Raw genomic sequence first — 14,531 nt, forward strand, 5'->3', positions numbered from 1 at the left:
TGTCCCCCTTCATCCCAAGGGGTTCCTGTGGCATCCTGCTCCTCTTCCCAACACTTCCCCCTGGTGGTCATTGCCTATTTCCCCACCAGACTGAAAGCCAGAGTATAGATTATGTGTCTACCTGGCTCACGGTTTCCCCAGCATCTAGCACACAATAAGCCCTTGGCACATTTTTGTGGAATGTTCGAATGCTTCCCTCTAGCATTCTTCCACTCCTGAGAAAACAGCAACCTTCAAACCTCGGTGTCTCTCTGCTGAGCTGTCTGCCTGCACCTGAGGATAGGTGTCCAAACTAAACAGCAGCAGCCCAGATCAACCTCCCTTGCTCTGACTCCCCCTGCTTGTGCTCATGCTCACTTGCTCTCCTTTCTCTCTCTCACACACACAGATGGGAGTCAGCTTTCCAGCCACATTCAGTTCTCACTTTAATTCAAAAGCTAAATTGGGAAGAAGAACAGCTTCACACTCCCAATTTAGCCTGGGAGAGAAAAAGGGAGACAGCCTGGATTTGCCAAAGAAAGGAGAAAAGCTGGGTTGGGGGTGGGGGAGTGGGGGCAAACATACCCAGAGCCCAAGGGAAGACAATGAAACCCTCACCACCCGGCTCCTAAAAATAAACCATCCTGTGGTTTATCCTGGCACCCCAGAGTGACCCCTGTTAAGCCTTTTTCCCATACAAGTGCAGCCATTCGGGGCATTACCCCAGTCCAGGGATGGGATGAGGGGAGCTGGAGAAAATTGTGGTTATTAAAACTATGAAAAGAGGGAGATGCTGCTGCTTTGGTCACTGGTAGTATGAAATCAGGAAGTCCTTCTTAAATCTAACTTTAATCCCTCTTGCAATAGCTGATGGACGATGAATAAAAACAGAGTCTGGGGGCGCCTGGGTGGCTCATTTGGTTAAGCGTCTCTCTTTGGCTCAGGTCATGATCCCAGAGTCCTGGGCTCAAACCCCGCATCGGGCTCTCTGTAGGAGCCTGCTTTTCCCTCTGCCTGCCGCTCCCCCTGCTCATGTTCCCGCTCTCTGTCAAATAAATAAATAAAAATCTTTTTTTAAAAAAAGAAAAAGGAAAAAAAGACACTGAGTCCAATGTCAGCTTGAAGACTAGGTCATCCTGCCAGGATGGCCCTCTCTGAGACTTGACCAAGGGAAATCGAGTCCTAGAATTTCCAAAGATCCCTCCCTTTGCTGATCGGAACAGAAGTGCTACTTCTGCATGGAGCGCAAAGAACACTCCTCTGGGGACATTTCTGAGGATAAAGATTTATTTTTTATTTGAGAGAGCGCACTGGGGAGTGGGGGTGGGTGGAGCAGAGAGAGGATCTTCAAGCAGACTCCCCGCTGAATGGCTCAATGTGGGGCTCAGTCTCACAACCCTGAGATCATTACCTGAGTGGAAGCAAAGACTCAGATGTGCGATTGACGAGCCACCCAGGGGCCCCCATTCCTCACAGGAGCTAACACTTCCTACCTCTTATCTCCTCTTATCAGTATGATTATCTGGAGGGAAGCTCTTCTTCTTGGTTCTGTATTCCAGGTTCCTCTTCAGTCACTCATTTTAACTTCGCCCAAAACAGAGTTCCGGTAAGGGTGAAGTAGATAAGGGGCTGGTTAGATAAGGAAAAAGAGAAGACCCTTCCCTCCCGGGTCTCCAACTACCCTATTGCCCCTGTACCGAGGGGAAGTGAAGCGCCTTTAGGCTGAGCTGCCTGTCAGTAAATTTGGGTGTCCAGTATTCTTGCTCTCTGCCTCTGGCTGGGATGCCCCTGAAGGGAGTGTGTGATAGCCGATGCTGAGGCCTGCAGACCTCACCCTCTCTCCTGGACGACTGCACGGCTCCTTGGCTAGTCTCACACCGGCACTCCACACCCAGCCTCCTAAAGAATTGCCTGTTGGCTCTCTGACTGCTCAGAAGACTTCAGTGGATGGGACAGATAAGGGGCTCCCACAATCGCTGTGTTCCCCACGATAGCACATTTCACACTGTTGTGATTGCTTGTTTGTCTGTCTCCCCCAACAGATGTGAACTACAAAAGAGGGAGTCACCTTTTTACTTCTGTTTGTATCTTTAATGCCTAGAGGAGCAGATGTTTGATAAGTAACTGCTGAAATGACTTGTTCACAGGTCTCTCTGCCCTGCTCAACCTCACCCTTAGAGGGTAAAAGCTCTGTCCAGTTCGTTCTGGGCCCCCAGAGAACCTATGGTTCTTGGCATAAGGTAGGTTTCAGCCAGAGGTTCAGAAGCCAGACTATGTGGATTGAACTCCTGGCTCCCTGACTGCCCAGCTCTCTCACCTTAATCAAGTCACCCGCCCTCTCTGAGCCCCTTTCCTCATTGATGAAATGGGGGTGAGAATCGTACCTATTTCACAAGGCATTGTGAAGACCAATGCCTGTCCAGTTGTTCAGCACAGAGCCTGTCACATAGTCAATATGTCTTGGGGGTGGGGTAGGGGTAGAGAATTCATTTAGAGATTAAGGAAAATCAGGAGAAACAAGCATCCACCACTGACTGCTGTGTCCTGGTGTTTTGGGGTAGGGGGAGTGAAGCCAGTGCCACAGTGGGGTAACCCCGCAGGCTGCCCATCCCCACCTTCCCTCCCCCTCCCACCAGGTCGGCAGAGTCCAAGCTCACCCACCATGAAGCTGAGCAGCCCCGGAGCTGGGCTGGGCGGTGGTGAGGGGCCAGAAATAACCACCGTTGCTATTCCTGCTTTTCTAGGCTGGATGGGAACGCTGCCTCTCTCATCTAAAGGCTGCTCTAGACTTCCTGCACATCAGTGGGCTCTTATGTAACGCTCCCCTCCCTCTGCCTGCCCAACGAGCTTCCAGAGATTTCTGCAGCCAGCTTTGCTGCACACTCAGCTGGGGGTGGGGGGAAGCAAAGAAGTCACCATAGGCCAGATTGTCCTCTAAGCCCAGGGTCCTGACAGCCCTAGGCCTGGGACAGGGGCCACACAGCACAGGGTAAAGGGACTGATGTCCAAGGACAGAAGCCTTTTCTAGCATCTGCTCATTAACTCTGGGATGGAAAGGACCCGGAGAGCTCCACCTGAGTGTTCACCCACTTTCTGCCCTTAACAGATTCTCTGTGCCACCTCCCCAAATTATTATACCTCGGGGTTCTCCCCTTCAGGCCCAACCTAACAATGTGTGACACGTGACTCCTTAGGCAGACTCTAAGGACAGCAACCCAAACCCCAACTCTCTTGGGCAGATACCCCAACCTTGGCCAAATCCTCCACTGTCTCTTCCTGCAGCTCCTGGATCCCATGGGAGCATGCCAGTTCCCCTCTTCAGAGCCAGGGGCCCCCTCCGCCTTAGGCCTCAGCATCACTCCGCATTAGCCCTTCTCAGACTTGCGCTTCTCCACCTGTCCTAGGACTCAGGGTTCTCCTCTGGCACCCAATTTCCCCATCTATAATAGGAGCGCATGAGATGGCTTCACACCCGAACACTCCGGGGTAATTTTTCATCTCCCCTGGTCCTTCTTCATGTCTCCAAGCATTCTCTTCCATCAGTTCACCTTCGGCCTCCTTCCCCCACACCGCTGCCAGACCTGGCCTCTTCAGGTTTCTCCTCGCCCTTCACAACCCTTCACAGGGTGGGAGCAGAGCTGCCTCCAGACCTACTGAAGGCCAGGCCCTCCATATTTCCGGCAGAGCCCATCAGCTATCGGAAAGAGTGACAGGCACCCCATATAGAACCGAAGGGAGAGTCACTTCCTGAGCCCCAGGCTGGGCCACCACCGTGGCAAACCACGAATTGAGCAGCACATGTGGGTGCTGACGTAGTCCAGGGCTGGGGAGGAGGAAGTGGCAATGGAAAAAGGGGCTTGCTTTCCTCTGAGAGCGGCAGCCTGCTCAGCCATGGCTCGAGTTTCTGAGACATGATGGTTCCCACTGGCCTTCACTTAGAGCCTCAGCTGCTGTGGCCAAGTTCCATCCTGCTCTCGGACTCTGCCCCCTACTCCTCTTATTAGCAAGGAAGGTCAGAGTGTAGAGGGCAGCTCAAAACTGCACACCCTCTGAGAGCCTCTCCTCTTTCCCTGGACTTCTGGCACCAGTCACCCAGGGGGCCAGGTGTGAGTCCCAGCCTCATCCCTAATGCTTCTTTAAGTCCTGTAGATACCCGGGCCAGGCTGCAGGAGTGGTTCTGAATCTTTCTTTCCCCCAACCTTCCTTAAAAGTCTTTCCCTTTAGGCTCCAGGCTGGTTGACCCATGAGGGTTGTTGGTCACAAGTTAGGTACTCGAACCCCCAAATGAAATTTGGCTCCTTGGGAGGGGTCTTTTTTCTGTCTCCTCCCCTTTCAGTGCCCCCAGTCAGAGCAAACAGGAATGTGCCATTGGCCAAAAGACGGACCACACTAGAATGCGGATAACCTAGATGCCTCCAGCCCTATCGCTGAGAAGGCAGGTCTAAAGCATAACTCTATCCAGGGAGAAGCATCTCACGCCCTTCTTCTCACCGGTTTCCCTGTGGCTAAGGTCTGGGGGGTGTGTAGGGGCTTTGAGCCAGCTCTTCTCACTGTTTCTGTGGAAGCTGTCTTCCCAGGGCCACACAACCTTGAAGGCAGAGCAGGGCTGAGAAGCCACCTCCTCCTCTGTAGGAGCTGTAGAGGGCAGAATGAGGGAGATGAGGGTGGGGGGATACAGTTTATCCCATCTCATAACCCACACCTTAGCTGGAGGTCCTAGACTGATCAAGGCCTTTCCCCTCCTGAGGCCTTTGCCCAGTGGTCCCCTTTGCCTAGAACACCCTCCTCTATGCAGAGTTGGTTTCCTGTCATCCTTCATGTCTCTGAATAAATGTCACCTCCTCTGAGAAGTCTTCTCTCATCTCTCCATTATGTTATACTTACCATAATCTGAAATCATCCTTTTAAATTATGTAGCTGTTTAACTTGGATACAAGTAACCCACTGAATGGCAATTTCCAGGAGGGTAAAACTACATCTGCCTTTTTCATTGCAGAATCCCTAAGACTTAGCACTACCTCAGATGTAAGCAGTGGCCAATTAACCCGTTTTTTTAAAAAATGAATGTTTTACTCAACTTTACCCCCTACTGTATCTCCCAATTGGAACCCTTTCTATCCCAGCCCATTTTTTCCAGACAGAGCACACAAGGACTGTCCTGGACACCCTACTCTCAACCTTGACCTGCAACTGCCTCACTTCCTCACCACAAAGTTCTGTCCTTATGTTCTCTTTCCTCCAAGATCTCTTTGTCATTTCTGCCCCTCTCCCTGAAGTCTTTCCCTCCTCTTATCTTCTGTGTTCTTCAGCATAACTGACATTTGGTGGCTGACGGCTTCCCATTCTTAATTCTCTTGCAACATGGAATGCAGTCTTCCTTCCACCCAAGTGTAAGTTCCTTAGGGGGCAGGGCTTCTGTAGGCCTTCCCGGGCCTTGCCCATAGAGTCTTCAGAAAAATTATTGGTTGTTGTGGATGATGGGTGTACTAACCAGAAACTGCTGGGTTGTGAGAACAGAAACTAAAATGAGCCTATTTTATTAAATAAAAAAGGGATGCATTGGCCTGTATAACTTAGAAGTCCAGATTGTATCAAAGACTCACTTTCTGCCTGTAGATACCTTCTGTTTCCCTCTGCATTGGCTTCATTTTCAGGTAAGTCTTTCCAGTCCTCACGGCAAGATGGCCTCCAGGCTTACCTTCCATTGGCTTAGTACCACTAGGGAGGGAACTTTTTCAAGGGTTCCAGAAAAAATCCTGGAGGTGCTTCTCACTGGCCTGGTTTGTGTCATGTGTTCATCTTGACTCAACCACTGGAGCATCCTAGATGGATGGCTAGGTATGGGTGACATACCCACTCCTAGATCTGGGATGGGGTTATCTACCTCCAACCGCATAGACTGGATTGGTTTCCCAAAGGAAATTACTAGCTAGGAGCTATTGTGAAAAGAAAGGGGAATTGCTAGGGGCATCTGGGTGGCTCAGTGGGTTAAGCCTCTGCCTTCAGCTCAGGTCATGATCTCAGGGTCCTGGGATGGAGCCCCACATTGGGCTCTCTGCTCAGCAGGGAGCCTGCTCCCCCATCTCTCTCTGCCTGCGCTGCCTACTTGTGATCTCTCTCTCTCTCTGTCAAATAAGTAAATAAAATCTTTAAAAAAGGGGGGGGAATTGCTATTGCATATGCAAAACAAAAGATGCAGACTATAAGGATTTCCAGTGTCCACCTTCAGCAAGGACCTGAAGATACCGTAGGTCATCTTGCACATTAGAATCATAGGGGAATTGTTTTGCTCCGGCTGGGTTTGGGAGATGTGCTCTTGGGGTCTGGACAGCAGCCCAGGGACAGAAGGAAGATCTTAGGATGAGGAACTGACTCAGTTCTGGCACTCACAAGCTCAGAAAAATTGTGACTCAGTTGTTTTTTTTTTTTTTTTTTTTTTTTTTGACTCAGTTGTTCTAAGGTTAAAACATTTTTCTTTTTTTTTTTTTCCAGAGTTCCACAGGTGACTCTGTTATATCAGCAAGGTTGAAAAATTCTGCTCTGGGAAATGATGTTCTACCGCAGCAAGAAAGATTCAGATTAGCTCTTCAGGACAATGTCCCCTGTGTTAGAATTGGAATGTTTCTCCCTCTCTGTACAACTTTTCTGAAAAGGGTCACTGGAGTTTGTTCAGAGGCTGAAGATTGGTGGGTGAATTGTGGGTGACCCCAAGGGTCAAAAGCCCCTGAAAATAACAATAGCCACTGTTAATTGAATAGCAACTGCAAGGCAGGCACTGTGCTTTGGGACTTCAGAGACTCAGTCCCTGTAAGTTTCAGTTTTTTCACAAACAATCTTTCCACGTGGGTATCATTAACATTAGCTCCATTTTTCAGTTGAAGAAAGAGAGATTTGAAAAGCCTGGCCAAGGTACCCCACCAGGGAGTGGCAAAATGGGCATTGAGACACAAGACCATCTGATCCTGACTAGCAGGAGGCCCCAGAGAGGTGCATCACTCATGCCCCTAGTGAAAAACACGGTAGAGGGTGGGAGTGGGCCCCCCATTTCCCCTAAGATTTTGGGTTGGGGAACTCAGAGCACAGAGACAGGGTTCATTGCGGGATTCCTTAAATAGATTTTTATCAGAAAATGTGTGTGTGTGTGTGTGTGTGTGTGTGTGTGTGTGTGTGTGTGTAAGAGATATAGGCGGATGAAGCCCCAGAGAGCTATGCCCCCCCTTCAATTAACCCCCCTGACTCCGACCTATTTGGGTTCAGAGACCCCAGCCCCGCCCCCTTCTGTCCCGGTGTCCTCAGCACACTCCTTTCACATACATACTTTCTGCTTTCTTTTTAAATTCAGAAAAACAGCACCTCCCCTGGATTCAGAGCTAGAGCAAGAACCTTCCTCTCTCGGAATCCCTATTTACTTTGGGGTGCGCACTTGAATGCTGGGGGTGGTAATGGCACCGAAAGGGCTTCCCCGTTCACGTCCGGCTCCCAGGAGACCTGCAGAAATTGTTCCCGCCTCCTTCCCCCGGCCCCCCTCCATCACCGCCCTTAGCCTGGCTCTGGGAGGGGAGTGTTATCCCGCCCAGAGTCTGGGCGCCTCGGCGGTGGCGGCTCCCCAGGGACTGCAGGGAGAGCCCAGGCTGCGGCGCCTGCTCAGTTCGTGTTCACTGCGTCTAAGGCTCCCCCTCCCTGGTTGCGAGCCCAGCACAGGAGCAGGGAGGGGGAGCAGGAAGGCGGCGGAAGAGCCCACTCGGCCCGGGGTGCGGGGAACCGAGCTGGAGAGGGGACCTCCAGGGGGCAGCACCAGGCCGCTAAGCAGGTCCTCTCCGTGCCAGCCTCGGGGTCTCCAGACAGCCCATAGGGAAGCCCCCTTTTAAGACTGCCGCACTGCCCGCCCCACCTCCATTTGTTCTGGATAAAGGTGGGAAAATCTCCCACCACCACAAGGACCACCAGCTCCTGGTTGAGAAGCAGGTGGCCCACCACAACGCAAAGGGACGTTGGGGATGATCTAGCGATTATTTCCTAGCCTCAGTTTCCCCAAAGACATCTGGAAAGCCATAGTGTCATTGGTCAAGGCCGGAGGGTCAACGCTCCGCCTCTCCTGGGCGGCCTCTGCCCCGGCCAGCCCAGTCACTCCTCCCCTTAGCTCCCGCCCGGCTCCCACGGTCCCAGAGCGGGGCGGGAGGGCCCTGGATGACGGTGGCAAAACCCTGGCCCGACTCGCCCTCGCCCCCGCCCCGGGCCCGGGCTTCCCCAGTCCAGTCCTCGCCGGGGAGCCGCCTGAGCCGCGGTGCGCCTAGCTCTACGCGCCCCGAGACCTCCACCTGGGCGTCCCCAGCTCTTGCGCACGTTCGGGCTCCCGGCTTGGAACCAGGGAGGTGGGAGGGTGCCAGGGAGCGGCAAGCAACGACCCGGAAATGCCATATAAGGAGCAGGAAGGATCCCCCGCCGGAACAACCCTTATTTGGGCAGCACCTTATTTGGAAAGGCCTGATATGGCCCGGCCGCTTCCGGCTCCGGGAGGAGGGAAGAAGGCGGAGGGAAGAGGCGGGGGTAACGCTGGGAACTCCGGAGCAGCCTGGGTCCGGGTGTCCTCAGCTGAGGCTTGAGTCCTAAGCTCTCTCGAGGCCTGGGCGCCCAGGGTGCGGGAGTCGGCTCGGGGGCCAGAGTGCTGGACGGCGGTGTCCACGGCTCTGGGATAGGGGGCTTCACGTCACTCCGGGTCCTCCCGGCCGGTCTTGCCATATTAGGGCTTCCTGCTTCCCATATATGGCCATGTACGTCACGACGGAGGCTGGCCCGTGGCGTTCCAGACCCTTCAAATAGAGGCGGATCCGGGGAGTCGCGAGAGATCCCAGCGCGCAGAACTTGGGGAGCCGCCGCCGCCAGCTACGGTCGCCGCCAGCTTCCGCCGCCGCAGGACCGGCCCCTGCCCCAGCCTCGGTAGCAGCGCAGCGTCCACACCGGCCGGCGGCGAGGGCGAGCCTGGAGGCCCCACCTGCTCTCGCCACAGTGTCCCCCGCGTCCCGCATGTGACCCGGCCAGGCCCCCCGAGAGTGTGTCCCCCGCAGCCACGGCTCCGGGCTGCGCCCGCCCGCCCCAACACCAGGTCTCCAGCCCGCCCGTCCGGGATGGCCGCAGCCAAGGCCGAGATGCAGCTGATGTCCCCGCTGCAGATCTCCGACCCGTTCGGCTCCTTTCCTCACTCGCCCACCATGGACAACTACCCCAAGCTGGAGGAGATGATGCTGCTGAGCAACGGGGCTCCCCAGTTCCTCGGTACCGCCGGGGCCTCGGAGGGCAGCGGCGGTAACAGCAGCAGCAGCAGCAGCAGCGGGGGCAGTGGAGGTGGAGGGGGCGGCAGCAGCGGTAGCAGCAGCGGCGCCTTCAACCCTCAGGGGGAGGCGGGCGAGCAACCCTACGAGCACCTGACCGCAGGTAAGCTGTGGCCTACGCCGAGGATTAGCCCCTTCGCCACCACCTTGGCGAACAGTCCTTCCCCACCGCCTTGCAGCGCCCTCTTCACCGCAGCAGCAGTGTTCTGGACCTCAGGGATGCAAGTGGGATTTCCCTTCCCTTCCTCAGGGTGATGTGTTAGAGGGATGCCTGGGGACATCCACCCTCACCCTCACCCGCCTGGTCCCTAGCGGTGCGCAGAGGAGCTAGCTTCTGTTTTGGATGGAGAGCTCGGGCTGCGTGGGTGGGTGGAGAGGGGGGAGGGCTTGTTTTGAAAAGCAGAGCTGCGCCCCCCTTTCTCCAGACAGGCTTGCTTTGCCAGCCGCCTGACCCCAAGGAAGGGCCGCGATCCGTGCCCAGGGATGTCCAGGCAGCTGGGGGTAGGGGCCGCGCACTAGCCGCGGCGAAAGGGGTGCTGGCGGGAATCCCTCCGTGGCGCAGCCGCCGCTGCGGAGCGCTGGGAGCTGCAGTGGAGGGGGATTCTCCGTATTTGCGTCAGCTGTTGTTGAAATGGGCTCTGCCGCTGGAGCGGGTCCAGGAACATTGCAAGCTGCTGCTATCAATTATTAACCAGCTCAGGAGTCAATGGTAGCCAGCCCGACCTCTTGCCTGGCAGCTCTAGTCCTTCTCGTCCTCCAGTAATTGCTCTCCAGTAACCAGGCCTCCCCCTTCTCTCTTTCCTGCCAGAGTCTTTTCCTGATATCTCTCTGAATAACGAGAAGGTTCTGGTGGAGACAAGTTACCCCAGCCAAACCACCCGGCTGCCCCCCATCACCTATACTGGCCGCTTCTCTCTGGAGCCTGCACCCAACAGTGGCAACACCTTGTGGCCTGAGCCCCTCTTCAGCCTGGTCAGCGGCCTCGTGAGCATGACCAACCCACCGGCCACCTCATCTTCAGCACCATCTCCGGCAGCGTCCTCCTCCTCCTCCGCCTCTCAGAGCCCCCCCCCTGAGTTGTGCAGTCCAGTCCAGTGACAGCAGCCCCATTTACTCAGCGGCACCAACGTTCCCCACACCTAACACTGACATCTTCCCTGAGCCACAAAGCCAGGCCTTTCCCGGCTCTGCGGGGACTTCGCTCCAGTACCCGCCTCCTGCCTACCCTGCTGCCAAGGGTGGCTTCCAAGTCCCCATGATCCCTGACTATCTGTTTCCACAACAGCAGGGGGACCTGGGCCTGGGCACCCCAGACCAGAAGCCCTTCCAGGGCCTGGAGAGCCGTACCCAGCAGCCTTCACTCACTCCACTGTCTACCATCAAGGCCTTTGCCACACAGTCGGGCTCCCAGGACTTGAAGGCCCTCAACACCACCTACCAGTCCCAGCTCATCAAACCCAGCCGCATGCGCAAGTACCCCAACCGGCCCAGCAAGACGCCCCCTCATGAACGCCCGTATGCGTGCCCGGTGGAGTCCTGTGACCGCCGTTTCTCCCGCTCTGATGAGCTCACCCGCCACATTCGCATCCATACCGGCCAGAAGCCCTTCCAGTGTCGCATCTGCATGCGCAACTTTAGCCGCAGTGACCATCTCACCACCCACATCCGCACCCACACAGGCGAGAAGCCCTTCGCCTGCGACATCTGTGGGAGAAAGTTTGCCAGGAGCGATGAACGCAAGAGGCATACCAAGATCCACTTAAGGCAGAAGGACAAAAAAGCAGACAAAGGTGTTGTGGCCTCTTCTGCCACCACCTCCCTCTCTTCCTACCCCTCCCAGGTGGCTACCTCCTACACGTCCCCAGTTACTACCTCTTACCCATCCCCAGCCACCACCTCATATCCATCCCCTGTGCCCACCTCCTACTCCTCTCCCGGGTCATCAACCTACCCATCCCCTGTGCACAGCGGCTTCCCCTCACCCTCAGTGGCCACAACATACTCCTCTGTTCCCCCTGCTTTCCCGGCCCAAGTCAGCAGCTTCCCTTCCTCAGCTGTCACCAACTCCTTCAGCGCCTCCACAGGGCTTTCGGACATGACGACAACCTTTTCTCCCAGGACAATTGAAATTTGCTAAAGGGAAAGGGGAAAGAAGGGAAAGGGGAGAAAAAGAAACACACAAGAGACTTAACCTTAACGGCCAGGAGGAGGAGATGGCCACTGGAGGGGGTTCCTCTTAAATGAAATGGAGGTTCTCAGAGCCAAATCCTCCCCCTCTACTCCACCCCCAGGTTGGCGTGGAAGGTCTGTTGGCCTGCAGTCCTTTCTGCCCACTTGTCCTTCCTCCCCAGTTCCTACGCCCTTTGACTTCAGCTGCCTGAAACAGCCATGTCCAAGTTCTTCACCTCTATCCAAAGAACTTGATTTGCATGGATTTTGGATATATCATTTCAGTATCATCTCCATCGTATGCCTGACCCCCTGCTCCCTTCAATGCTAGAAAATCAAGTTGGCAAAAATGGGGTTTGGGCCTCTCAGAGCCCAGCCCTGCATCCTTGTACAGTGTCTGTGCCATGGATTTTGTTTTTCTTGGGGTACTCTTGATGTGAAGATAATTTGCATATTCTATTGTATTATTTGGAGTTAGGTCCTCACTTTGGGGGGCGGGGGGGAAGAAAAGCCAAGCAAACCAACGGTGATCCTTTATTTTGTGATGATGCTGTGACGATTAAGTTTGAAGCTTTTTTTGAAACAGCAGTCCTTGGTATTAATCAGAGCATGTGTCAGAGTGACGTTCCGTTAACCTTTTTGTAAATATTGCCCGACTGTACTCTCACATGTGACAAAATATGGTTTGGTTTTTCTTCCTTTTTTTGAAAGTGTTCCTTCCTTTTCGTCCTTTTGGTTTAAAAAGTTTCACGTCTTGGTGCCTTTTGTGTGATGCGCCTTGCTGACAGCCTGACATGTGCAATTGTGAGGGATGTGCTTACCTCTAGCCTTAAGGGGGGCAGGGAGTGATGATTCGGGGGAGGCTTTGGGAGCAAAATAAGGAAGAGGGCTGAGCTAAGCCTCGGTCCTCCAGAATGTAAGAAACAAAATCTAAAACAAAATCTGAACTCTCAAAAGTCTATTTTTTTAACTGAAGATGTAAATTTATAAATATATTCAGGAGTTGGAATGTTGTAGTTACCTACTGAGTAGGCGGCGATTTTTGTATGTTATGAACATGCAGTTCATTATTTTGTGGTTTTATTTTACTTTGTACTTGTGTTTGCTTAAACAAAGTGACTGGCTTATAAACACATTGAATGCGCTTTATTGCCCATGGGATATGTGGTGTATATCCTTCAGAAAAATTAAAAGGAAAATAAAATAGCTGTGGTTGGGTGCGTGTTTCCTGGGCTGGGGTGGGGGCCCTTTTGCTTTTTTATTTTTTTTTTTAATTTATTTATTGAGCAAGGAAGAAGAGAGAGCGTGGGGGGAGGGGCAGGGAAAGAGGTTTTTTTTTTAATATTTTATTTATTTATTTGACAGAGACTCAGTGAGAGGAAGCACAAGGGGGGTGGGGAGTAAGAAAGGGAGAAGCAGGCTTCCCGCTGAGCTGAGCCCGATGCGATGCCGGGCTCAGGGCCCCAGGTTAATGACTGAGCCACCCAGGCACCCCAGGGAAGGTGAGTCTTAAGCAGAGCCCCCTGGGAGGCTCCACGTGGGGCTGGAGCCACGGTTTGAGTTGGGGCTCCATCTCACCATGGGAGGTCAGGACCTAAGCTGAAATGGACATTCAGTCGCTTTGCCGACTGTGCCTGCAGGACCCCGCTTTTTCCATCTTTATTGAAGGCTTTGAAGGGCTTTTACTGAGAAAGGGAAATTCCTTTTTTTTTTTAATTTATTTTTTAAGGTCTTATTTTTAAAGTAATCTCTGTACCCAATATGGGGCTTGAACTCACAACCAGAAGATCCAAGAGTCACATGCTCTACTGACTGAGCCAACCAGGCACCCCCATTCAGAGTCATGCCTGCTGTGTGTCACTTGAGTGAATTCTTTGAGAACTGTGTCTGGGTCTCTTCTTGATACTGGGCCTCCATCAGGGTGGATTGCAGCCTTATCTCGGTTAATTAAAGCTAAAGAAGGCCAGAGGCAGAAGTGGAACAGGAGTGCCCAGGGGCAGTGCTATTCTCTTAGCCCCAAATGTTTGGCTTGCCCTGCCCCCCCTTCTCTACCCAGGGCTGGAGAAAGCCATGTTCTTGGGAATCCCTGCTATATACACTTGGGGGAGATGAAGGATAGGCACAAGAGCTTTGGGAAATAGTAACAAGGCTAGAGCTGACTCAGCCTCTCCTCTCCATCTTCCATGGCCCCAGAAACCTGAGGGTGTCGAAGAAGCCTAGAAGAGGTGAGGGCCAGTTCTCAAGCCAAGAATCCTTCCAGGAAGAAATCTCATTGCGTGCCAGCTGGAGCTGTGATCCTTGGCAGCTTCCAGGAATACAGGGCAGAGTGGGCAGGAGGTTGGCTTGGTATTTAAGGTTCCCATCCAGACCAAGTTTGTCCCCATTGTGTAGGAGGCCTGAGGTGCTAGGTTCCCCAGCCCCAGCTCCCTGATGGTGCATACTCCTGACTGGAGCAATTCAGAGGGGCTTATTAGCATCTGTCTGCTCTGTGAGAGGCCTTGAGCTGGTCACAACAATGCAGATTGTTGATTGAGGAGACAGAGACATAAGCCAAAAAAAATTGTAACATGGTGTTATGTTATATAATGTGGACAAGTGTAGGACTCTATGAGAGATGGACAAGGACACCCAACCCGCTCAAAAGCTTAGGAAAAGTGGAAAAACTGAATTGGGAAGGGTAAGTAGGAGTCAGCTCAATTGACTTGCTTTGTCTGTGAGCCAAGGGAGGGTGTTGGTGACTGCCTGGGAGGGTGAATGGATAGGCTATTGAATGCAAGCACTACCTTCAACTCTGATTTGAGCCTTTCATGAATTGCTCTGACACTACCATCCATTGGTCATTTGGGTGCAATAGACTTGATGTTCTGGAATTCCCAAGCCTTGGCTCCTCTCTCAACGTCTGATCCTCCCAGTCAAGGACAGGGAAGTATCTTCTATACCCAGTATGGCTATCAGGCCTTGTGTGGGGTTGATGTCTAACCCGCTCCACTCCTTCTCCCTCTGAGGGTCTCCCAGGTTACCCATGGGAAATGCTTCTGGAGCCAGGGCAATTCC

At 53.4% G+C, this 14,531-nt stretch overlaps 1 protein-coding gene across 1 annotated transcript; it reads left to right on the top strand.

Annotated features, from left to right (window-relative positions):
• The first annotated feature begins 8,810 nt into the window (after positions 1-8,810).
• Positions 8,811-12,683, top strand: EGR1 (early growth response 1). Its single transcript, XM_032837570.1, is given in 3 exon segments — positions 8,811-9,411; positions 10,117-10,373; positions 10,375-12,683. Coding segments are annotated over 3 exon segments (1,635 nt in total). The 5' UTR covers positions 8,811-9,104; the 3' UTR covers positions 11,446-12,683.
• Positions 12,684-14,531: the final 1,848 nt, after the last annotated feature.

This window comes from Lontra canadensis, unplaced genomic scaffold, assembly GCF_010015895.1.
Source record: "Lontra canadensis isolate GAN:19392208 unplaced genomic scaffold, GSC_riverotter_1.0 scaffold99, whole genome shotgun sequence".
NCBI classification, from domain to species: Eukaryota; Metazoa; Chordata; class Mammalia; order Carnivora; family Mustelidae; genus Lontra; species Lontra canadensis.